Source organism: Zonotrichia albicollis, chromosome 5 (genome assembly GCF_047830755.1).
Source record: "Zonotrichia albicollis isolate bZonAlb1 chromosome 5, bZonAlb1.hap1, whole genome shotgun sequence".
NCBI lineage: Eukaryota > Metazoa > Chordata > Aves > Passeriformes > Passerellidae > Zonotrichia > Zonotrichia albicollis.
In genome coordinates this window covers 2,534,404-2,560,074 of record NC_133823.1, presented here as the reverse complement: position 1 = coordinate 2,560,074, position 25,671 = coordinate 2,534,404, and the positions used below count along the sequence as shown (strand labels likewise).

Here is a 25,671-nt window from a genome sequence, read left to right as displayed (position 1 = left end):
GCATACAATAGGACAAGCAGAAGATTTATGATTTTGCTTGTGAACTAGGGCATGTATTACAAGGGGTCTGTCGTTTGGCAAAGGGCCACTGTTTCTTGGAGACTTTGTTATGAATTGCATGTATATAAAAGGAAAACACCCTTGTGTGAATTTCGGGGCTCTGATTTGGAGACATTAGTCCACAGGCCCCCGGGCCCTTCAATAAAGCACCGCACAAAACTTATCAGAGTTTTGTGTCCTTTATCAATCGGGCAACACCTGCACCACACCTGGATGTGCTGGCAGGTGAAGATGAGGATGCCATGACAGGTGAGGGAGCCTGGCAGCCTCCAAGGGAAGGACACGACCATTCCCAAGAGCCCCTTAAGTCAAACCCCATCTACTGACTCTGCAAATGTCAGCAGGGGGAGCTTGCACAAGGATTCAGACTCTGAATTTTCCCCAGGGGTTTTAATTGGCCACAGACATTTTAATTCCAGCTGTGTAGTGCCCATAACCCAAAGCCCAAGTCCCACCCCAGCAGGGGGATCTGCTGCAAAAGCCCCCCCAGGACCCACCCCAGCCCCCAGAGCAGCCCAAGAACCAGAGCTGCCCATCTCCAGGCCATGGAGCCCCTGCTAAGCACAAAGCTGAATGAGATCACAGCTGGTCCAGGGCCAGAAGTAATGGTGCAGTAATGGGTTTATTGGCTTTTTGAGGAGGAGCTGTTTGATTTCAGGCAGAGGAGAGTCAACAGCAGCATTCACTCCTGCTAATCTCATTTGCAGCAGCACACTGAGTGAGAAGGCACTTGGGCACAAAGCTGTGCTCGATTGCTTTCTGTTTATCCAGGATTACATTAGGAGCCCAAGAGCATCTGAAAACAGCCCCTAGCCAGAGCCAGGGCTTTGCAAATGGCTTCTGGCTTGTGGGAAAAGAAATCCCAGTGTTTCCAGAGAGCTGCTGGCAGTTTGCTCACTACAAGAGCTGGATTTATATGCACAGGTTTTAGGTGTGCAAATTGAAGACAGTGTCTGTTGAGGAAAGTACAGCAGATAAGAAGTGTTGACCAGATAATTTGGTTCATTTTAAATAATTAATTTACCTTAAGCAAAAAGAAATCAAATGCAGAAGGGTGGGTTTGGCCAGGGTGAGGGATTCTTGCAAGGGGGAAGCTGGCAGAAGTTGGTAGTCTACCCCGTTATCCACAAAATAATTTACTTTGAGAACAAAATTACCACCAAGTCTGGTATAAGAGCTCTTTATTTCAGTGTCTAAAACACAAAGAGAGGGCTTGCATTTCGACATCAGAACCATGCAAAGCACCTACACACCAAAAATGAGATACTGAACAAGTGTCTCTCTCCTGCTACATGTGGAAAATTTAGGCAGGAAGACTCCATTTTCCTGTGCGTTCTGCTCTATCCTTCCACAAATCAACCAGCTGAGGGGTGATAATTAACCTTCATTGCAAACCAGATCATTTGCCACTGAACACTGTTCCATGCTGCCCTAAGCTGCTAAAATATGCTCCTGTAAGTTCATCAAGCACCCAGTTCTGCTCTTGGTCTAAAAGGACAAAGTCCCAAACGTCTCCAGCTACAGGACAGACTTTAATCAGAGGTACTGAATTAAATGACAGCAGAGTTTGGCTCAAAGGATGAATGTCTCCTCCATACAGAAGCCCACAAAAGGCCCTTAGAAGTTTCCCAGAGAGGGGGATGTAGAGACCACCCTAGGCTCAGAGAATTATCATGTACACAGAGGACAACCAGACATCCCGAACTATTAAAAAACAGTGGTATAGAAAAATAAAAGGCATAAAATACTGAACCAAAAAGGTTCCAAATAAGGCATCAGCAGGTCCCAACTGGATGTGCTCCTGTTACATACATCACCCTCCCAGCCAGGATAGTTAGGAACGATGCATTGGGATTGTATTTCTGACTTCCACCATTAAGTGCTATGAGCAACCAGAAGGGTTCAAGTTCTCTTTGAAAAAAAGAAAAAAAACCAACCAAACCTCCAAACACAAAACCAGGGAGTAATGTTTTTGGTTAAGTATTTCTTAGAAAAGAAAATAAAAACGTTAAAGCAATTCATTGAAACGACTCATTAAAAAAAGACAACATTCCTGTAAAGTAAAAATATATATATATATAAATAGAATCTATTTTTTCTTTGTTTGTTTTTCTTTAAAAAAAGAGACATTCAGTATCACATCAGCGGATCCTGATGGGCTTTCCCGCGGGTCTCCGGCGACAGCCGCCGCTCCTTAAGGCAAACGTGGGGTTGGCACGGGTGGGACAGCCTGGTCCCCATCTGGCAGGGGCTGTCAGCAGGGCGGCTTCTCCCTCACGCTGACCGAGCCGTCCTCCATCCCAAAGTACACCCGCTGGGCCATGTCGATGAACAGCCCCGTCTCCACCACGCCTGGGGAATGAGAGGTCACTGGTTACTGCCAGAGTCACCATTCCTGCATCCTGTACCTGTACAGCACTGATATCCTTTATTGTTACAGCCACAGCCACACACCCTGTGCAGCACTAATATCCTGCACAGTTACTGCCAGAGTCACCATTCCTGCACTCTGTACCTGTACAGTACTGATATCCCGTACAGTTACTTGTACAGTCCTGATATCCTGTATAGTTACTGCCACCATTCCTGCATCCTGTACCTGCACAGTACTGATATCCTGTACAGTTACTTGTACAGTACTGATATCCTGTATAGTTACTGCCACAGTCACCCCCCTGCACTCTGTACCTGTACAGCACTGATATCCTGTACAATTACTGCCAGAGTCACCATTCCTGCATCCTGTACCTGTACAGCACTGATATCCTTTATTGTTACAGCCTCAGCCACCACCCTCTGTACCTGAACAGTACTGATATCCTGTATAGTTACTGCCAGAGTCACCATTCCTGCATCCTGTACCTGTATAGAACTGATATCCTGTACAGTTACTGCAGAGTCACCATTCCTGCATCCTGTACCTGTACAGCACTGATATCCTGTACAATTACTGCCAGAGTCACCATTCCTGCATCCTGTACCTGTACAGCACTGATATCCTTTATTGTTACAGCCTCAGCCACCACCCTCTGTACCTGAACAGTACTGATATCCTGTATAGTTACTGCCAGAGTCACCATTCCTGCATCCTGTACCTGTATAGAACTGATATCCTGTACAGTTACTGCAGAGTCACCATTCCTGCATCCTGTACCTGTACAGCACTGATATCCTGTACAATTACTGCCAGAGTCACCATTCCTGCATCCTGTACCTGTACAGTACTGATATCCTGTACAGTTACTGCCACAGTCACCCCCCTGCACTCTGTGACTGTACAGTACGGATATCCTGTATAGTTACTGCAGAGTCACCATTCCTGCATCCTGTACCTGTACAGAACTGATATCCTTTATTGTTACAGCCTCAGCCACCACCCTCTGTACCTGAACAGTACTGATATCCTGTACAATTACTGCCACAGCCACCATTCCTGCACTCTGTACCTGTACAGCACTGATATCCTGTATTGTTATTGCCAGAATCACCATTCCTGCATCCTGTACCTGTACAGCACTGATATCCTGTACAGTTACTGCAGAGTCACCCCCTGCACTGTTTACCTGTACAGTACTGATATCCTGTACAGTTACTGCCACAGGCACCAGCCCTGCCTTTATACTCGCCTGAAAGACTTCCCTGTAAGAGATCACCTGCCTGACATTTGTTCAAATGTTAAAACTCAGCAGCTCTGGTGGTACCTCTGCAATTTGTAGCCCATTTGTAAATGTGCTTTTGATTGCATTTAATTATGGGGTGCTCCTAACTTCACAGTGATCACTGAAACACAGCCAGAGGCCAGGAACGTGGATAGAAACAGAGACAAGGGCTACCACAAGCACAAGGTGGCCAAAAGCCTTCTCCCAGCACTGCATTTAGGCTTTAACAGCCACACATTTGGGCTCATCCACTTCTGGGGAGGGAAGAAGCTCTTCTTCCCTGAGCAGGTCCATTTCTGAGCAGGAAACAGGTGCCATCATTTACTATTCCTTTCTCAAACTACAAGAAATGCAGGGAAGAAGCTCCTGCTGTGCAGAGCAAGCAGGCACTGTCTGCCTCTTGCACAGACACAGCTTTAATGGTACAGAGATTTGTACAGCATGGGCAGCAACTGGAATAGGATATGGAGCACTGCCCAGAGATCCCTTTCAACCCCCAAAAATTCTGTGATTCTGTGATTCTGTGATAAGCACTACTGAGGGAAGCAAAACCACTGACCAGAGCCTCTGCCTGGCCTGGGGTTTCAGTTGTGGAGCCAGGACAATACATGGCTGCTTTGTGGGGATGCTGGCAACTCAGTTTGTGCAACAAGATCCCAACCTGTTCCTGCATGTTCTGTGAGGGCAGGACTTGAGGGACAGGCTTTGCCAAGATAACCAGAAAGACATCCAGCTGCTGCTTCCCTGAAGCTCAGAGAGAGCCAGTGCCCCTGGATGGTGCAGAGGCAGCTCTGGCCTGGGCAGCAGGTCTCATGCCAGGCAGGGGTCCTTGCAAAGAGGCTGCTTTGTTTGCAAACAGAGCACTCAGCCACTGCTGCTCAAGCCCAGCAAGAGCTTGAGTGCACTTCATCCCCACAGCAAGGCCAGCAGGGAGGGCTTCCCAATGGGAATGGGATGCAGAGCTGCAAGCAGCTCCTGGAAAGTACAGGGCAAACCCTCCCTCCAGAGTGCACTGGTGTTTCCACTAAAAGTCTCTCTCTAAATGGGCACAAGGAGAGTAAGGAAAAGGACAGGACTGTTGTGCCTAATGGGAAACAGCGTCAGCATCAGCCAGCATCACCCCAGGTTTTCACCACCATGTGGGAAAAGCCCCATGGGCACAATTGTACCAACTGAGCTGACTGCTCTCTTGAGTAGAAACAAATGCAGGGACCTGCAGAGGGGCAGCAAATACACACACACACACACATTCCCTCATATCCAGGAGAGAGCTGCCACAGTCCAGGTTACTCATCACACACCAAGCCTCAGCCATCTTTTGTGGCTTTTAAAAAATGAGACATCACCTGGTATCATTTTGATGGCAGAGTTCACTTCGCGCCACTCGTGAACCTTGTCAAACTTCCAGTCCAGGATGAAGTTCCCATTGTCTGTCACCACAGGGCCCTGGAAGCAAACCCAGCTGTCATGGCATGAGCTCTGTGTCTCCTGATGCCAGCCAGGGACTGTCACAGCCCTCACAGTGTCCCCACTGCCGTGCTTTAGAGTCATCATTCACATAAACTGGGGCTGTCCCACACTAAACCTGTCAGTGAAACCATCTCCCCCAACCTGAGACCCTCTCTGGCAGTTCAGGCTGCCCTGCAGCCCCCCAACACCCCCAGAGCCAGGCTGGCAATCCCTCTGCTCCCTGCTCCAGGATGCTTCTTTAGGAGTCACAGCCAGAGGGGCTTTCAATGAGCAGCCTGAACACACAAATACACAATCCAGCAACCAAAGTACAGTAAGGAGGAATTACACAAGATGTCACTTGTGGGACTGAAAGCCCAGGTGTCACCAGATGAAATCTGGTCCTCCCTTTGCCCCTTTGCTCAGGAAGGTCCCCAGGGAAGCAGGGCTCACAGGGACACTCACTGCTTTGTTAACAGCCATCCGCAGCTCCGCGACTCCGCCAAATTTTTTGGTCAGGGCTTTGGTGACAGGGACATAAGCCATGGGGATGACCTCGATAGGAACTCCCTTCTTCCACTGCTCCCCAAGGCTGTCAGATTTTTTCCTGAGGGCACAGTTTGAGGTGGGATTAGTGCTGGACATTACACTGCTGACACCATTAACAGCACCCAGGCCCTTGGCAAACCCCTCAGGCACAAGGCTCAGGAGCACACAGGCTCAGTCCATGAGTGCCCTGCTGCAGCCAGAGCCAGTCTAATGCACAATGCTCCATCACTCAAAAGCCTGTTTTGACATGCTTTGGACAAGCAGAACAGGAGTTGTTTTTTCCACAGCCCCATGGCTGGAAAATTGATCCCATGCTGGCAATCACTGAGCTCAGAGAGCAGAACTGCCACTTCCCCACAAGCTCTGCTGACTCCCAAGCAGGCCTGCTGAGTTGAAAATTAGGAAAAAAAGATAAATTGAATTGCTGAAATACTGGGAGCCAGGCTCATTTCCACCCATTCCTGCTCTCCTGTAACCATTGGAATGACAATAAGGGCCTAGCACAGCACCATCTGAAACCTCCCATGGAGGAGAAAGGAATTATGAACAGTAATATCTTCACCTGTAATCAGCAATAACAATGAAGCACTTTGCAAATCCTGCCACTATCTTCTCCTGTGTCAAGCAGCCACTGCAAGGGGGGAAAAAATAAAAACAAAACCAGAAAACATCAGACTGCTCCTCACTGCGCCTAATGGCCTTGAAACCCAGTCCCCTCTAATATGTTCTTGGTGGTTTTGGTGCTGCCATTGCCCCACAGCCATCCCTCACTTTGTGCCCCTTGTCCCTGGCCAGGAGCCATCTCCCACTGTGGGTGCACAGGATCCCCTCCAGCCCAGCCCAGAGACACCCAGAGCCACACAGGCATGCTCAGAGCCCCCACCAGCACCGGGACAGACAGACAGACAGACAGACAGCAAGGCTCACCCGCCACCTTTGATAAGGTTGAGGTCAGAGTCCACCTCATCTGCTCCATCGATGGCAACATCAAGCTGTGGGGAGAGGAGCAAATGGCTGTGGGAACCCCTCTGGCACCGCCATCTTTTCATAAAAATCCTTTCTTTAGGATTTTTCCCCCTCCTGAGAAGCTGGGAGGCCTCAGGAACAAAATGTAAACAATGATTATCTGCTGCTGTGGAATGCAACAGGTGCATCTGTGATTGGTCTCATGTGGATGTTTGGATTTACTGACCACTCATGGCAGAGCTGTTCTTGCTTTCTGCCTGGACACAGAACTTTGTTATTCATTCCTTTTCTATTCTTAGCTTAGATAGCTTCTGAGAACTTTCTCTCTATTCTTTGTAGTATAGTCATAATGTAATATATATCATAAAATAATAAAATCAAGCCTTCTGAACATGAGGTCAAGATTCTCGCCTCTCTCTTCGCCCTGAAGACCCTTGCAAGCCCTGTAACACCCCTCCCCTCATCCAGGCCCTGCTCCTGCTCAGCTCCAGGGCTGGGGTGTCCCAGGCAGCAGTGACAAATGTCACCAGAGCTGGCACCGCCTTGGTGCCAAGCCTGAGCAGACACAAGTGTGTGATGGGCCAGCCAAGGACACCCTGAGAGCACCCAAGCCCCTCCAACAACCCCAGGCATGTGAGAGGAACAGAAACCCAAACCAACTGCTGGCCTGCGAGGCACATCTCTTGAGCCTCTGGTGTTCTTTAAGGACCAGCACGCCAGATTTTCCCAGGAAAAACCTTTGACAGTTCAGCAACATTCCTGTCTCAAGCCTCATCTTCACAGACATGCCAAGCACCTGGAGGCAACACAACCCAGCAGCCTTCTGTCATCTAAAGGGACAAGAACTAAGAAACAACTTGGGGGGAAAATAAACTAAACTTGTCCAAATCATTAAGGTTAGAAAAGACCTTTAAGATCATTGAGTCCAGCCATTCAACCAACCCCACTAAACCATGTCCCTAAGCATCAAATCTACATGTTTTTTAACAATTCCAGTGATGCTGATCCCACCACTGCCCTGGGCAGCCTGTTCCAGGCTTGACCAACCTTTCAGTGCAGGAAGTTTTCCCAATATCCAATCTGAACCTCCTGTGGCACAATTTGAGGCTGTTTCCTGTTGTCCCAGCTCAAGTTCTGCAGTGTGGCTGCCCAAACTCAGCCTCAGGGAGGACTAAGGAGCCTGGACACTTTCTGAAGGACCAGGTGAGAGGAAGGTGAGCTGAGGTCTCACCTCTGTGGTCCCACTCACCTCTGGATTTCGGTCCAAGTCACTCAGGGTTAAGCCATTCTGCAGGATCAGCTGACGAGCCTGTGCACCAAGAAGAGAACAAATAGCATTTATCAGTGGCAGGACAGGAAAACAGACTCCTGGTGTCCTTCCCTGGCTGCAGCAGGAACACACAGCAAGGAGAAAATGATGTTTCCACACCAGAGCTGTTTAATCAAAAGAAAATCCTGCTGCTCATTTGAACTAAAATGCTCAGGTGGTGCAACAGAACTCCTGGCTTTGGGTGTCTCCATACTAAACTGCAGGAGGCCTTATCAGCTTGGTGGGAATCACTTGTATCTAAGCACTAAAGCAGATTTGGAATTTTGAAATCCTGTGTTGTTTCAGCTTGGACATCATTCTCCCTCACACCCATCCAGCCCTTCTTATCTCCTTCAGCTGAAAAATGGGACCAAGAAAATGAAGTATTTACACCACAGCAAGGTGGAACTAACAGAGAAAATATTTTTTATATTTAGGAAATAAGCTGAAAAGTAAATAACAAATGCACAGCCGGTGGGAAAAGCGTGGGAAGCTGCTGACACAGCTGCTGGGTGGCTCTGACCTGCAGTGGCCATGTGATTCCCTCTAGTGGCAACACCACACAGGGCACCCCGAGTGGCTCAGTCCCTCGGGCAACCACAGAATTGTTTAGCCAGGTTTGCTAACACCACGTCCAGCCCTTAACCCAGCACTGCCCAGTTAAACCATGTCCCCAAGTGTCACATGTACATGGCTTTCACATCCCTCCAGGGATGGTGGCTCCACCACTGCCCTGGGCAGCCTGCTCAGGGCCTGACCACCTTCCCAGTGAATAAACTTTCCCTAATATCCAATCAAAACCTCTCCTGGCACAGCCTGGGGCCATTTCCTCTTGTCCTCTTATTGTCACTTGGGAGAAGAAACCAACCCTGACATGGCTGCCCCTCCTGTCAGGGGGCTGTGGAGAGGGAGGAGATTCCTTTTCTCCAGCCCCTCGGCTGCTCCTCATCCTCACCTGAGCTCCAGAGCCCTGCCCAGCTCCGCTTCCTCCTCTGGACCCCCTCCAGCCCCTCAGTGCCCTTCTTGTCACGAGGGACAAAACTGAACACAGGATTCAGTGTGGCCTCACCAGTGCCCAGTGCAGAGGGACAATCCCTGCCCTGGTCCTGCTGCCACTATTGCTGACACAGGCCAGGTGCCCCTGGCCTCCCTGGCACACCATGGCTCATGTCACCAGCACCCCAGAGCCTGTCCTGCTGGGCCACTCTCCAGCCACTCTGCCCCCAGCCTGGAGCTCTGCAGGACGTTGTTGTGGCCAAAGAGCAGACCCAGCACCTGGCCTTGCTGAAGCTCAGACCTTTGACCTTGGTCGATCCATCCATCATCCATCCATCCCATCCACCCATCCCTCCCATCCCATCCATCCATCATCCATCCATCCATCATCCATCCAATCCCATCCATCCATCCATCCCATCCATCCATCCATCCCATCCCATCCATCCATCATCCATCCAGCATCCATCCATCCATCCATCATCCAATCCCATCTATCCATCCCTCCCATCCCATCCATCCATCATCCATCCATCCATCCAATCCCATCCCATCCCATCCATCCATCCATCATCCATCCACCCACCCACCATCCATCCATCCATCCATCCATCCATCCATCCATCCATCCATCCAGCATCCATCCATCATCCATCCATTCCTCCCATCCATCCATCCAGCATCCATCCATCCACCCACCATCCATACATCCACCATCCCTCCCTCCATCCCATCCATCAATCATCCGTCCATCCATCCATCCATCCAGTCCAGATCCCCTGCAGATCGACACTCCCACCCAACTTGGTGTCATCTGCACAGTCTCTAACTGGTTGAACTTTCCATGTTACAAATCATCATTCAAGTGAGATTCCCTCCTTGCACAGGCTCTGCTCAGTCTGAACTTGCTACCATGCTGCAGCTAGACCAAGAAACCCCATTTCAATAGCCTGGATCAGCTGATTCCCCTGAATTCCACCCACTAACACTAACAAAGTGCATCAGGCACAGGTACTGGCATCCCAGAAACATTAGAATTAGCAGCTGGCACTCCTGGCAATGAGATTAGAATAGTTTATCATGGCATTTCATAGCATGCAGTTTTAACACCCATGGGCTGTGGGGCCCTAAGGACTCACAAAATGATAGGAATAAAAATCAGTGGGTTGGCATTCATCACGTGGTGTCCACAAAAGGAGATTTCAGGGATCTGGGAAACTCAAAGCATTGAAAACACCGTGCTGCACATGCAGGCCAGACCCTGAACAGGCTCAGTCAGCAGTGTGGCAACAGCAGAGGTGGCTTGGCTCCCTCCAGCTCTGCTTGCAGGCACGGGGAGCAGTGGGAACCAGAAGCAGAGCTCCCATCACTGAGGGAGGAGTGGTGGGCACTGCCCAGCCCTGGACAGGAGCACACTGAGTCCCGGTGAGAAGAGACAACGCAAGGCCAGGGACAGATACTTACCCTGCTCTAGCTTTACTGCTGGAGATGGATTAGTGCCCTGACAACAGGGGAGGGAGGAGTATAAAAGCCCACTGAAACCAACTCTTCCTTGCCATGACCTCAGGCAGCCATCTACACCTGTACAGTGAAAATAAAATGCTGTTTTGCTGAGCTGGGAACGCTCCACTCGGAATTGGTTGAGGTCTAAGGGACTGCAAGAGATCCAAGGCAGCCCCACGTTGGGAATTTTGGCTCCTGCAGGTGTACAATCCCTCTCTTCTCTTTAACAGAAACTTTTTGTTTTACTGGTAAGAAACTCCATGGTGTTAAATGAACTATGACATTTCAGGGCAGGACAGGCTCCAGCCCACGCTCACTACAAGAACTTTATCAATATTTTCTTTAAGAACTAATGACTGAACTCAGAGCACTTCTCCTAAATTCCAAGGGGAGGGTGGGAATCATTTGAGACAGGTCAAAGATACACTCTCACCACAGTCTATATAATCAACAGAAGTACCAATATAGGTTAATTTTCCTTTTTTTCACTTTCTGGCCTTTGCAGCACCTTGCACCATACCCCAGCCACCTGCAGCAGCTGGGAAGAGAGAGCCCTGTCACCCCCACACCCAAACAACTGCAGGATAGGAGGATGTTAGGTTTTCCTAAGATTATTTTTTAGGCTAATTCAGGTTGGTCTCTATCCATCCCACCTCCAGGTGAAAGCAGGGTCAGCTCCCAGGTTGCTCAGGGCTGTATCCACCCAGTCCCTGCACACCTCACAGGACAGGCTCTGCCCGCCTGCCACACTGCCCTCACGGTGACAGGAGTGTGACAAAAGCACAGTCCCCAGGCCCATGGGAAGGACACATGCCCAATTCCTTGCCTGGGGCATTGCCACCCAGCCCTGTAGACCCTTCAGGGGGTCCCCACTGCCCAAAAGGAGGTTCCCACCTCAGGGAGCAGAGGCAAAGAGACCAAAGCCAGTTGCCAAAGGCATGGGAGATGCTCAGAGGCTTCCCCAGCAGATCTGTATTCCACCACCAAGCCAGGCTCTCCCTCTCCCTCCAGCCCTCCCAACATCCTTGGTATGAACCAATTCCTGCAAACAAGAGGTTAAGGCAATTTCTCTTCTGCAGTTTCTTATCAAATCCAGCTGATGCGTGTGAAGTTCCTGCTGAAAACACAAGAGTTTCCCATTATTCTTTACAGCTGTCAGGGCTGATACAGACTCAAAGGAGACAAAGTGTCTCCAGTGAGCTTTGCACTAGGAGCCTGGTTCACCACTAAGCAGCATTTTCCTGCAAGTGGGATCCAGAGGAAGCCACACATCAACCCTGGCACAACCAGCCTCACCACACTGGCTCCAAATACACCTCCCAGCCCCAGCTCAGGTCAGGGTACCACAGCACCCTCACCTTCTTTCTGTAGGCTGCACCACGACTGCTCTCTCTGGTGCTTTTGGCTCACTCACACCACTGTGACCCAGAGAGGCAGGGTGGCTCCCACAGCCCACGGGAGATGCCCTGCAGGACTGTTTGGAGTGGCAGGAAGCAAAGGAGGAAAGCAAAGCACTCACCTGAAAGGATGTAGGGATGCAAACAATGGTCAGGTTCTCCTCCTTGACTCGCTCAGCTGCAGGCAAAAAGCAGAAGCCTTGGTTAGCTCATTGCACAAGGCAAAACCACAGCAACTTTCTCTTTAAGAAAGCTCAGTTTTCAGCCCCCCTGATTCACTGCAATTACTTGCTTGGCTTGCAAATAACTCAGTCACGCTCAAAATGCAAACAGGTGCCCCCTCCATAGGCTGAGGCTCAGTTTCAACACAAATGTTTCAACACCAGCCCAAGTCACCATGAGCCATTAACCTTTATGTCTCCAGCAGCAGAGGAGCCCCATCAGCAAATCCTCACCTGGGAAAGGGGCCCCATCCCCTCTCTCACTCCATTAGACAGGTTTTTGCTGCTCTCCATGTAAACACAGAGCCCCAGCAGCTGTCTGAAAGGTTTGCTGGCTTGTTGCCCTGGGGACATCACATTAATTTATTATAGAACATTTAAATATATAGCAGGGAAAGAACTAATAAAGTATAGTATTCCATTAAATGGAAGGAAATATTTCCTCCCCCAGGCTAACCTCAAATGACTAAAATCTATTACTAAGATATCATTATGGATAAAATGTTATTTTAGTAATTACAATACCCAGGCACAAGAGCCAGCAAGAGCTCGTGCAGCAGAGCAAGCACATGAGCTACCTGCTCCAAGGTAGTGCTGCTGCTGGAGGGATTGAACATGCAGTTCATGAGGCTGATGTTCTTACAGGCCACATCCCAGTTCTAAAGCAATCAGGAGACATGAAAAGCCAGAATCTGCAGCCTGGAACAGCCACTCCTCTTCAAATACAATAGGCATTTATTTAGAGACTGATTCTGTGCTCAAGGAGGGAGTGGTTGCAGTACTGAGCCAAGCCCAGGAGGCTGAACAGCAGCTCCCAGACAATGAAGTGATCACACACAGAGTGGGGAAATGGTGACAAGGGGCAGCCCCAGCCCTGCTGTTATCCCTGCACAGTGAAGGGCTGGGCTGTGCTCACAACTCAGCCTGCTCTGGGCTGCAGGACAGCTCTGCCAAGGGAGCTGGACAGGCAGAGCCACCCAGGTGGGACACACTGAACGGCGCTGCCCAGAGAAGTGGTGCAATCTTCACACGTGGAAGTGTGGATGTAACACTTTGGGAGTATGGTTTGGTGGTGACACAGTGGTGCTGTGTGGGATTTGAGGATCTTGGAGGTGTTTTCCAGCCTTGATGATTCTGTGGTTCCCCCTCTGTACCCAAGCAAGACCCCAAGAGCAACAGGGCTGATCCTGCACTCCCAGCCCGCCATGGCCCCACAGCTGCTCTGCTCTGCACCCAGGGACATCCAAAGTTCAGCACCTCCACAAGCAGGGCTGGGACTGCCCTGCAAAGGAACTCTAAACCTCTGCACCCTCTGCAATGAGCAGCGACAGTAATCACCCTCACACTCACTCTGCAAAGCTGCATTTGCCTCACTTGAGTATTCTGCTGAATTTTTCTGAATCACTCCCTGCACCTGGAGCAAGCAGGTAAACCTGGCTGCAGGGTACATACATAAAATGCAGCAGGATTTCACATTCCTCATTTTCATGAGGGCTCTCAGTGTGAATCCTGTGGATGTGGGGAGCAAAATGAGCCCCAGGCACACGGGTTAAAGGAAGCAGAGCAGCTGCATGGCCCCGAGCCACACAGCAAGCCAGCACTGGGCAGAGCTGGCAAAGCTGGAGCCAGACCAAGGAGCTCAGCTCCAGTTTGTGGTGGGCGCCAGTGCAGAGCTTTTCCTGGCTGTCAGGAACAGCTGGCAAATCATTACCTCCTCAGGACTCCCAGGCTATAAACTTGGAGCCCAAGGCTCAGTTTTAACCTTCAGCTTCAAGCAGGACACAGCAGCCAGTGAGCAGATCCAAGGCATCAGCTCTAAGTCAGCACACAGGTGATTTTAGGGTGTTTTTGAAGTAGTTGGGGCAGAAGGAAAAGGGGATTTTTGTGGTGGGAGGGACAGGAAGGGGAGCATCCTACCTAATCGCTGCACCGCGTGTACAATCGTAGATCCGCTTCCGATCCCAAGAACTTGATTGTTCTGCAAATCAAAGACAGACAGAGCAATGCTGTCACTGGAGGCTCCAGACTCCACTGCCCCAGCAAAACTGGCATCTTGAGCACATGCAAGAGGAGCCTTGTCCAGGGATGCACGTGGACACAGCATCTCAGCACTGCAGGCAAGGCAGGGAACGCGCTGTGCCAGCGAGGGCACGGCCGCGGTCTGCGGCCAGGGGATCTTAATCAACTCTGCCTCTCATTAAAGGACCTGTGCTTGCTAATTACCAGCACAGCCCCATCTCAGGGCGTTCAATGCACTCTCACTGGTGGTTGCTGGCATTCCATGAAAGCTCTCCTGCCGGAAAGCTGTGAATTTCAGACAATACCACAGAGGAAGAGGGGGAAACAACCTCAAGATAAAATCTTCCCAAGGAAGCCACACAGTAAAAGGCTGCATTTGCTGCCAACCATATCATTAGTAAACAGCACAGATGCACCAGCAGCCAAAGCAGAGAGCACAGCAGCTGTTCCTGTGAATAATAAAGAATGTTTTCCAAAACAAGAGTGTGAAGCTGCCTATAGGAGAGTCCAGCAAAACTTGGAATGTGGGTGAGCCTGGCAGCATGTGCCAAGAAGAGGAAGAAATTTTGTGAAGAGGATGAAATTTTAACCACAGCTCCATCCTGGCCTTTCTGTGTGTATTGCCTGATTCAGAAGGATCACTGCCTGTCACCTGTAACACAGATACACTCCCAAAAGGTGCTGCAGGCTGAGGGTGGATGGGTGCTCTTGTGTTTCTTGTGCAAGACATGTTCTCTGCCACGTCAGTCTCTGTTTATCATCAAATCAGTTTCCCATCCCCTGTAAGTGACCTGCAGCCTTCTGCACTTCCCATTTGCAGTGTATTTCATTTTCTTTGGATGGGATCCAAAGCTTAAATTGACTTAAAGAGGCCCAGTATCACCACAGAGACTTCAGATGAGGAACATATGCAGACAAGCAGAGATGCAGGCACGGAGCTGTTGTGCATTATCTCTTGGACATTAGACAGATCTGGAGCTCTTTCCTCGTGTGCAGCAAATCCAGAGCTGGGCAGCTGTGGAAAAAGCCACACCTGCAGCACTTCAACCAGCTAAAATCCTGCTGTCACTCAAGTTTACCTGGAAAGGTGGAGTTCAAGACAGGTCACACTCCCCTAGGATTAGTCATTTCTCTTGCTTCTGCAAGTTAAAAGCTCAAAGAAAACAGAAATTCTCCAGAACCAGAGGCTCAGTTTCCATCCCAGCCCTCACTCAGCACAGTGACTCTGCAGAAGCTGGGCACAGCAACAGGTCCCTGCATTGTGGCCAGCAGACACCGAGAGCTCCTCGTGCCCCCAGCCAGCAGGCAGAGCCAAGCAAGGCCAGCCAAGGACGGGGCAAGCCAAGCTGGGCACAGGTGGCAGGACATGGCAGTACCAGCGTTCCCAACAGACTTGTTCTGACCCGGGGAGAGGCAGTTTCTTCTCTTTGCCCTCATTTCTGTAGGGTGGGACAACTTCTTGCAGCAGCTGGGTACCCTGAAGGGATGGGGAGAGCTTCAGCACGGGCAACTCCACTGTAATGAAGCAGGAAGAGCTCACAAGGGCCCCAGCCCATCCGTTTATCAGTGATTAGAGGTGAAGCAGCATTTTTAATCAGCCTAAACTGGTGCTGTCACACCCCCAGCCTCACACGACTCCCACCTCTCCCTCCTCAGCTCCAACCCCAGCCAGAGCAGGGGCAAAACCAACCACAAAACATTTTAAAACCAGGGGCAGGGCAAGCATTGGTGAGAAGCAGAGGACTCAGGAGCAGCACCTCATGCAAAAAAAAAATTACATTTCAAGTTGTTTACCACAAACCCACCAAACAAAACCCAGGCACTGAGCCACAGCACAGCTGAGGACCCTTTTGGGTGAAGTGGGCAGTGCTTTAACATTTCAGTAATTACAGCATTTTCCCAGCCAACGCAAGGGGCTGAAGACACTGCCCAGCACCACAGAAGGCAGCAAGGCAACACACAGGGAGCAGCACCAGCAGCACACAGCACTGGCCAGTCCCAGCGAAGCTTCCAAGGTCAGAGAGCAAAGAGCTCCATCTAAAAGCAGCAGATAAACACAGAGCAAAGCCCAAAGTTTGCTCAGTCCTCTCTGGGGCAGTAGGACACGGCAGTAGCTGTATTTTCATTTCTAACAGAGTGCTCACAGAGCCTGCCCTCAGAGGTGTTGTATAAAGGCAAAGCCAGCTCTCCCCAAGCAGCTTACAGCTCTAAAGCCCCAGCCTGTGCCAGCCCCACTCCCCCAGGCTGGCACAGCCCCACAGCCATAAAATAAAATAAAATAAAATAAAATAAAATAAAATAAAATAAAATAAAAATTAAAAATAAAATAAAATATAAATAAAAGAAAAATAAAATAAAATAAATACAATAAATAAAATAAAATAAAAATAAAATAAAAATAAAAATAATAAAATAATAAAATAAAATAAAAATTAAAAATTAAAAATAAAATAAAATATAAATAAAAGAAAAATAAAATACAATAAATACAATAAATAAAATAAAATTAAAATTAAATATAAATGAAATAAAAATAAAATAAAAATTAAAATTAAAATAAAATAAAAATAATAAAATAATAAAATAAAAATAAAAATAAAATAAAAACAAAATAAAACCAGAAAAGTTATCCTGTCCTAATGCCCCCTCCCACAGCCAGGTTTACATGTGGCACACAAGGAGCTGCTGTCCTGGCAAGGCAGGCATGGGTGTGAAGGTGGATTCAGTGCCAAGCCCCCAGTGCCACAGATTTATGGCACAGTTGTTAAGCAAGAGAGATTTGTCCAGCAGAACCAAACCCTGGTGTGTCCCACACATCCCTGCTGTGCAGGGGAAGCCTCAGCTTTGCTTTCAGAGGTAACATTGCTCCCCTAGAGAGCTCTAACAAGCAAACACAAACGTATCCATTACAAACAGCAGTTTGCCAGTGCAAACTGAGGGCTGAGACCATCCAGCTCCTGGGCAGTGACTCTGAGCTCCTGCTCCATTATTTCCTGAAGCCAGCTTGCACAACCACTGGGGTGTTACCCCAGACACTGCTAATTTACTTAACTGGCATCACAAGCTGGACATTGAACTTTCATTAGCTGGGAGACAGCCAGAAACATTATCCTAAATTTGCCTGGTGATAAAACAGCACAAAGGCCAGTGATTTCACTAATAAAGTCCAAAAGTACTGGTTTTACCCCAAAACAAAGGAGCCCCCATTTATGATACCTCCAAGCAACATTGGTGTATTGGCTCCACGCTTTGTGAGAGAAGACCTTCCTCCCATGACCCCTCAATGTACAATTTGGGGCTTCCCTTGGGTAAGAAAATGGATTTTTATTTAACTGCCAGAGCCCCCAGGCTCCCCCATCTCACAGACTGATCACTTTTGATGCTGTTGGCCTGGCAGGGCTGGGTCTCACACACCTGTGGCTGTGCTCTCAGGCAGGCTCAGACTGCTCAGAGGAACGGGGCTGCAGAACAAGCAGAACTTCCATGCGACACAAGGGAAGCCATCAGCAGCTGAACCTCAAAACACTACCCCAGCGAGGGGGGAGCAGGAAGGAAAAGGGATTTTTTTTTCTCCCCTAACTGCTAATATCTACACTCTTCGCAGGAACTCCTCAGCCCGATTTCAGCACTGCCATTGCGAAAGGGCTGGCACAGAAGCGATAAAGCCCTGCGTGACTGGAACCGTTGGTCGCTGAGCTCCCCAAGCAGGCTGTGCCAAACCTCGGGCAGCTCCAGCCCCAGCTGACATTCACGGGGCTGACTCAAGCCCCTGGCTGCACTGCCCTCCCTGCAGAGGACAAGGCAGAATCCCCCAGTCAGGGACTGCTGCTCCTTGCCTGGGTGCTCAAAAATGGGGTGCAGCAGCAGTGCATCCTGGATTTGGAGAAAGGAGCAGCACCTGGCATTAGCCTGAACTCCCACCACAGCCCAGCAGCAGGAGGGTGCACAGTGAAAATTTGGAGGTGCAAGACATTACCCCAAATTTGGCATAGTGCTGAGCTGGATCAGGCATGAAGCTGCTGCTGGGGAGGGACACACTGGGGAAGGAAAAGCTGCTTTCTCCCTTCATTTCTGCTAAAGGGAGTGAAGTCTGAGGCAAAGGAGAAAGAGGCTCAGCAGGACCCATCCATGCACCCCAGGGCCCCTCTTTGCACCCAGGACTGTTCATGCTCCAAGTGAGGGGGTATTCTCAGTGCCCCCCACTGCGTCCATGAACCTCGGGACTGCTCTGTGCACTGCAGGAGTCTGTGCCCATCCATGCCCTGGGAAGTTCAATACATTCCATGGCCATTCCATACACTGGGGAGTCCCGGCACTGCACAGCCTGTCCTGCACCTGGAGCTGCCTCACACAGCCCAGGGTCTGCCCGTGCACTGGAAGGCTCCGTGCACCCCTAAGTTTTGTGGCTGTGTGTTTTGTGTGTTCCCAGCATCCCAGAGTTGCTCTGTGCACCCCAGGGTCCATCCATGCACCAGAGATTCTGTGTACTCCACGGCCCCTCTGTGCATTGCGGGGTCCCAGCACCCTAAAACCTGTCCCTGCACCCAGAGCCACTCCATGAACCCAAGGCCATCCGTGCTCGGGGAGAGTCCGTGGCTGCTCTGTGCATTTGGGTGTCCCTGCACCCCAGAATCGCTCCATGCGTCCCAAGGTCCGTCCGTGCACTGGGGACTCTGCACTCCCTGTGGCCGCTTCGTGCCTCGGGGAGTGCCGGCACCACAGAGCCTCTCTGTGTGCTGGGGGATCCCGCAGCCTGTCCATGCACTGGGAAGCTCCGTGCACTTCACTGCCGTTCCGTGTACCGGGGGGTCCCGGCACCCCAGAGCCTGTCCCTGCAATCCAGAGCCGCTCCATGCGCTGCGAAAATCCGCGCACCCCGCGGCCGCTCTGTGCTTTGTGAAGTCTTGACACCCCGGAGCTGCTCCGTGCACCGGGGAACTCCGCGCAACTCACGGCCCCTTCGTGAGCACCTCAGAGCCTGTCCCCGCTTCCGGAGCCGCTCCACGCAGCCCGGGACCCGTCCGTCCCTCCAGACACCCCGTCTGGAGGGGGTCTCTGCACCCCGGAGTCGCTCCGTGCACCCCGAGCTCCGTCCGAGGATTAGGGAGAGGTCTCTGCACCCCAGAGTTGCTTCGTGCACCCCGAGCTCCGTCCGGGGATTAGGGAGAGGTCTCTGCACCCCAGAGTCGCTCCGTGCACCCCGAGCTCCGTCCGGGGATTAGGGAAAGGTCTCTGCACCCCAGAGCTGCTCTGCGCACCCTGAGCTCCGTCCTGCACTGGGGGCTCCCGGTACCCCGGAGCCTGTCCCTGCACTCCGGGATCTCTCAGTGTACTGAGGGCTCCGTGCACTCCAGAGCCTCTCCATGAACTGAGAAGCTCTGTGCACCCCACGGCTGCTCAGTGCATTGAGGGGTCCCGGCACCCCATGGCTGCTCAGTGCACTGAGGGGTCCCGGCACAGCAGATCCTGTCCCGGCACCCCGGAGCCGCTGCGTGTACTGGGGGTGCCGGCAGCCCAGAGTTTGTCCCGGCACCCTGAAGCCGCTCCATGGCCACTGTATGCATTGGGGGACCCTGCAGCCACTCCGTGCTTTGGGGGTCCCTGCAGCCACTCTGTGTTCTGGGGGGTCCCTGCAGCTCGGAGCCCCTCCGTTCACTCCGGGTCCCGGAGGTTCCGCGCACCCCGCGGCCGCCCCGCGCTCCGGGCGCTCCGCACACCCCGCGGCCGCTCCGCGCCCCGGGGCTCCGAGCCCCCCGCGCCCCGCAGCACCCCGGGCTGCCTCACCTGGACGTGCTTGTCCACGGCGGCGAAGGCGGCCCGCTTCTTGGCCTCCTCTGCCATGGTGCCGCCGAGCCGCCCGCGGGAGAAGCCGCGCCGCGCCGCCGCCCGCCCCGTTCGGACCCTCCCTGGCGGCCGGGCAGCCAGGGGCGTGCTCCGGAGCAGGGCGAGCCGGCCGGGGAGCCGCATGCCGGCGCGGCCCGCCCCCGGGGGGCTCTTCCTCACGGGCTGCAGGCCTGGGCCGTGCCGGCTCCTCTCCTCCTCCGCCTCCACCTCCTCCACCTCTTTCTCCTCCGCCGGGAGGCTGGGACTTGTAGTGCAGCGAGAGGCGAACTACAGCTCCCACAATGCCAGACAGTGCCGGAGCCACTTGTTGCATCGATGTGTAAGTACTGAGTACTCGCTAAGTCCCGAGAAACCATTTCCAGAGGCTGGAAAGGTTCAGGCATTTCCACAAAGAGCAGAGGGATGCGCGGTGTCCCGCCGGGAAGTGCTGGGAGAGGAGGGAGGATGGCGGGGAGAGCCCGGGCAGTGCACTGAGCTCAGGAGTTACTGGAACTCCGGCTGGGCTGCCCAGCTTTTAAGGAAGAGCCTTTCTTGGACTTTTACTCAAACTTTAGCACGATCTCCCTCGAAATTAGCAAGATGGACATGAAAAATGCCAGGGGTCCTCTGGGCACATGGTATCAACCAGCACTTAGTCCTTACCCCGCCCTGCCGGAGGGTCAGGACAAAACCCCACGGAGATCTCCTGTCCCGAAGGACACAGAGCCGTTTTTTATTTGCCATCTTTTTTCCCTCTAGCCTGGGTTGACCTTTGATTAAGTTGCTTCTGAAACACACTAGAGAGGCAGAGCAGCCTTGAAGTCTCTCTACAGCAGCATTTTCACTCCTGTGAGCCACATCAGGACCATTCACAAGCGCCTCTGTCTCTCTCCAGCTGCAATCCCACAAAGAGGGATGAGAATCGCAGGTATTTACCCCTTTACTACTCGCTCCAAGGCCAGGCCACAATTCGTAGAGAATAATCTTTTTATTTGCTCAACAGAAAAGCTGCCGCTGACTTCTCTTTTTTAATTCTGTGTATGACTGGCTCGCTTTTGCTGCCAACCTCTGATTCTGCTGTGATTTTCAAGGACTAGAAACATTTCCTTTTGTTCTCCCTGGGCCTGCTCATCAGCCCTTGAACAATGGGGTGGGATTTCAACAAAGACTCTATTATCATTGCCCGGGCTTATCTCATCTCGGTGAGGCCTTACCTTTCTGTACAGAGCAGGTGACTCGATTGTAAGAGCTGCACGTGGTTCTGTGCAGTGGTTCACTGTTTTTCTGCCAACTGGCAACGAATTTTCCTGCAAGTTACCCATTTGAAAGGGTAAAAACACACATCTAGTGGGATATATATTCAGAGGGAATCAGACCCAAGCACTGTGCCCTTTCTCGATGCAAGAAGGGTAAAACTGAAGGAGCAGCTGACTGAGCTTGGGGGAGACATTGCAAGAGCAGGTAGTGACAGGACAAGGGGGAATGGCTTTAAACTGAGAGGAGGTTTAGATTAAATATTAGGGGAAGAAATTTACTGTGAGGGTGGTGAAGCACTGGAACGGGTTGCCCAGAGAATCTGTGGCTGCCCCAGTGTTTAAAGCCAGATTGGAAGGAGCTCTGGGCACCTTAGTGTAGTGGAAGGTGTCTGCCCACAGCAGGGGCTTGAAACGAGATGATCTTCAAGGTGTTTCCAACCCAGGCCACTCCATGATTCCATGATGATTCTGTTCAGTATCCTAAGTATTTGACTGAAATGAAGAACAGTCACTAGGGCTTTGTGTTGACTCAGGAACCCCATCCTGGGCTTCTCTCACATCCCACTGTTGTGGGGAGTGTCAGTGCAGAAGTGTGGGGTGATAAACCTGTTGTACCCTCAGAGCAATGGCTGATAGCTTTGGCTTGAAATACATCTTGCAGTACCTGGGGAAACACAAACATTTTCACTTCTAGATAATGACCTTTCTGTTAGCAACTTACCTCAATCTGTTGGTGAGTTACAGCTCCAATGAAAGCAGAAAATCTTTCATTTATGCTGTGCTGAGCCTTGCCCGTGCACTAAAAATTGGTATTGGGCATTTTAGAAATGTATTTTCTGTGAATTTCAGCAACGACCAGCTCTGTTTGCAAACAGCTGCAAGTCCTTTTGTACAAGCCTGGTTTTGTCCCATGTCAGAGCTTCTCCAGGAGCCAACTCACCCTGTGTGCTTCAGTGCCAGGAGGTGTTTGAACCTGCTTTGAACAGACATTCCACCTGTCAAACAGCAACCAGGAGGTGTTAACCCTGACAAGAACCACGCTGAGGAACTGAGGAACGGAGCAGCTCAGCCCTTGCAGGCTGTCAGGGCGACTGCGTGACTCCGGGTGCCGAATTCTGCATCTGAGGCTGAAATTACACGCTAGGAAAATTACATGGTAGCTGAGATAACAGCTTGCTGTTGACAAAAAGGGAAGAGCCTGCTCTTCACTGCCTTCAGTCACCATCCACAGGCAGCCTGGCTGCAGTTTATGCTGGTGCTGGCATTGCCATCACCCTGTGCTGATTCACCTTGCCATGAAGGTAAGAAAAGGCAGCTTCTTCTTGCCAGGTGAGTGAGGTTGAATTGGGTCAGCCAAACTTAGTATATCTCTCTGAAAGGGAGTTTTGTAACTGGCTTAAGCTGCCCTGGTCTAAGACAGAAAAAAAAGGAGCATTCCCACCTTATGGTTCATCACCTGCTGAGTTTTCCTGCTACTTCCATGTGTTGGCAGAGAGCTGCTCTTTCTGAAAGGCAAAGCAACCCAAAAAATCAAGGTCAGTTTTCCTTGACCTTTCCTGAGGAAGGCAGCAAGACTGATCAGCTGGGAGAGGGAAGGCTGTGGGACCACCTCCCATGGCAGGCTTAACCCAGCCTAAACCAGCTGGAAAAGTGCATTCTAACCCGAGTGAAATCCTGGTGAAGGCACAGCCCCCTGGGTGGCAGATGGGTTGATCCAATTAACTACTCCTCTCTCCTCATGATTAGGCATGAAACTGCTAAAATCCAAGGCCCATTAAAGTAAAACTTCACCAGCACACTGGTGAAACCAAGTGGGAGATGGAGATTTCCCAGACAAGCTCTCTTTCTGGTTGGCAGCAGCACTCCAAGCCTGTCACATCCCTGCAATCTGATTTTTTATCCTGCAAACTCCACTTCAGTGACATTTCCTCTGAATGACACCTGCTTGTCTCTGGTTTGATCCATCGGGTAGAGAATGACTCGGTTTTATTTATTCTGCTTGTGAGAAGGCATCAGCAGGGGTGCCGGTATGCGAATTACAGCACATACAGATTTTGGGAGGTCTGCATTCTCCTGGGAAAGGGAGGCGCTGGGAAGGGCCCTGGGCACAGGGCAGCCACGAGGTGGCACGCTGGGCTTTCACTGCCGCGCCTCGCTCTTCCAGGAGCGAGTTATTCGGGAAAAGCAGGCAGATCTACAGTGGAGTTATGTAAAACACCATCCCTGCAAGAACAGGCTTTGATTTCCACACAAGTGGCTAGTTAGATCCGAAGTTATTGTCATATGACTGAAATAGATCTCTTATGTCAGTCAAAACAGAATGGAGGATGTGAGTCATGCTTTGCAAAAAGCAGGAAGTTTGGTTTTGTTGGCAAAAATTTTTAATACAGAGAGAAAATTATAGGGCTGCATCGCCACGTTTGTCATAAGGATTCGAGAATAACGTTGTCCGTCCCTTGGAGCAATGTTTCCAAAACAAAACAAAAAAAAAAAAAGAAAAGATTTTTTGCATTCTGATAATTATTCATCATTCCTCGGTGCCACGGAATGTAGGAGGAGTCTGGAAGGAAACGTGTGCTCTGGTGAGAAGCGGCAGATCCTCCCCAAAATGAAAGGCTGCGATCAGGAACGCGAGGGAATGAGGTCATGCTGTGGCGTTTGGTGTGATAAACCTTCCTCACCCAGCACAGGTGCGAGTCTAGTCATGAATATCCCGATATTCTGGAAGTTTCTGGGGTCTGTGGTTGCCTCTGAGTCCCTCAAATTCAAATAGGTGCTGGGACAAGAGATAAATTACTGTAAAAAGCATGGCATGGAATCAGCTTTTCTTCATTGTCCAGGAGTATAATAGAGTTTAAAATTTAACTAAATTTACCCCTCATCGTGACTGTTCAAAACATCACCATGCAAAAAAAAAAAAAAAATAATGAATATAAATGGAGACAGGTGCAGGGGAGGGCAAGTCAGAGCAGAGAGCCAAATGTGTAAGAGAAGAATAAAAGCCTTTGGCTTGGTTTGCCCAGAGAAACAAGGAATTTGATTGCTCTTTATAAACATTTGAACGGGTAGACACTCCAGAGAGAGGAGTTATCTAAATAAAGAAAATAGTAGCACAAGAACATATGGGTACAGTAATAAAATGTCATTTAAGTTACTAAAAATGACATGTGCCATTTGGCAGGTGGCACAGGGTAAATTCTTTTGGACTTTGTTATAATGAGGGAAGTAAAAAAAAACCCAAAAAAGATCCCTGGATTGCAGTTCAGGGGTTGGCTGGGGTGCAGTGTTTGTGACCTGGGTTTGCATACACCTCGTGCTCTAAAAGAGATGTATTTCCCAATCATGAGAAAATAAAGAGTGCAAGCAGGAAGAAAAAAATAGGTAGAAGTCTAAAAATTACAATTCTGAGCTCTTTTTAAAGAATTCATTGGGCAACCAAAGAGCCACAACTTCAAGAGAGAAAAAACATTGACAATTCTTGTTTTATTAATGGACTGGAGAGTGTGAGTAAAATTAAAAAAAGAAATAGCCAAAATGGAGAAAGCAGGAAATAAGGAAGTGTTGGTATAAATGAGAAGCTGAGTCGTTATTGGAAGTGAAGCACATCAAAGGAAATCCATAGCTGGCAAGGCTAAATCCCAGAAAACTACAAGTGAATGGTACAGGCCCATTACTAGATGGACATGATTAAAATGTCAATAGCAATGCAGAAGCGTTCATGGAACATTTATGATGTGTGTTTGTAAAGAAGCAGGAAGATCCATGTGTGGGGATCACCTGACAGGGATGTGATTCCTTTCAGTGCATTAGTGACCAGTGGAGCTCTTGTCTTCCAGGGATAACCGTGGCCCAGGAGGTTGGAAACAGCTGATGCAGACTTGTGTGTGGGCATTCCTCCTCAGTGAGCCTTGATTGACCAGGGCAATTCTAGGGGGCTGAAAAAGTGCCAGGTTGGTGCCTGTCTTCAGGAGAGGAGGCTGCATGATATGGAGGAAATGTAGATTTAATAACATCGTATCTGTGGATAATGTTCTGGATAAACACCAAAAATGGGTGTTGTGTCACTCACATTAGTAATGCCAGTCAGAGTCTAACAGAAATCTCATTTCATGCTTCTAAAAGACAACAAATAATTCAATTTCCTCCAAAAGGAAAGAAAGCTGAAATAAACTTTTAAAAGCATTTTTACTTAGAACTGCACAATGTTTTAATTAAACAGGGTAATAAAGCATCAGTGAAGAATGCATTAAACGCTGGTCACAGAGATTATTTTTTTATAAGTGGTTATAAATCACTATTGAATAAGTCTATGTTTAATAGGACCTTCCAGGATCATATGTGCTGTACTGCACACATACGTAATCAATATTTTCATTAGTCATTTAGAAGTAAATACAAAATCAGCCCTAATGCAATTTGCAGATGACATCCTCATCAGTCGGGTGCTACCATCAGGATGACAAA

At 50.0% G+C, this 25,671-nt stretch overlaps 1 protein-coding gene across 3 annotated transcripts; it reads right to left on the bottom strand.

The window, feature by feature from the left end:
* Nucleotides 1–1,224: 1,224 nt before the first annotated feature.
* RPIA (ribose 5-phosphate isomerase A) lies at nucleotides 1,225–20,204 on the bottom strand. Of its 3 annotated transcripts, XM_074540538.1 has the most exons (10): nucleotides 19,913–20,201; nucleotides 15,522–15,605; nucleotides 14,027–14,087; nucleotides 12,011–12,066; nucleotides 7,933–7,992; nucleotides 6,645–6,709; nucleotides 6,280–6,348; nucleotides 5,634–5,775; nucleotides 5,066–5,165; nucleotides 1,225–2,412 (listed from the first exon to the last, which is right to left on the bottom strand). In XM_074540538.1, the coding sequence occupies exons 1-10, from the start codon at nucleotides 20,093–20,095 to the stop codon at nucleotides 2,315–2,317; spliced, it is 918 nt and encodes a 305-aa protein (XP_074396639.1). In that variant the 5' UTR covers nucleotides 20,096–20,201; the 3' UTR covers nucleotides 1,225–2,314. The 3 variants fall into 3 exon arrangements, with proteins under 3 accessions (XP_074396639.1, XP_074396640.1, XP_005490907.2); XM_074540539.1 differs by lacking the exon at nucleotides 6,280–6,348 and having other exon boundaries at nucleotides 19,913–20,204; XM_005490850.4 differs by lacking the exon at nucleotides 15,522–15,605 and having other exon boundaries at nucleotides 19,913–20,199.
* Nucleotides 20,205–25,671: the final 5,467 nt, after the last annotated feature.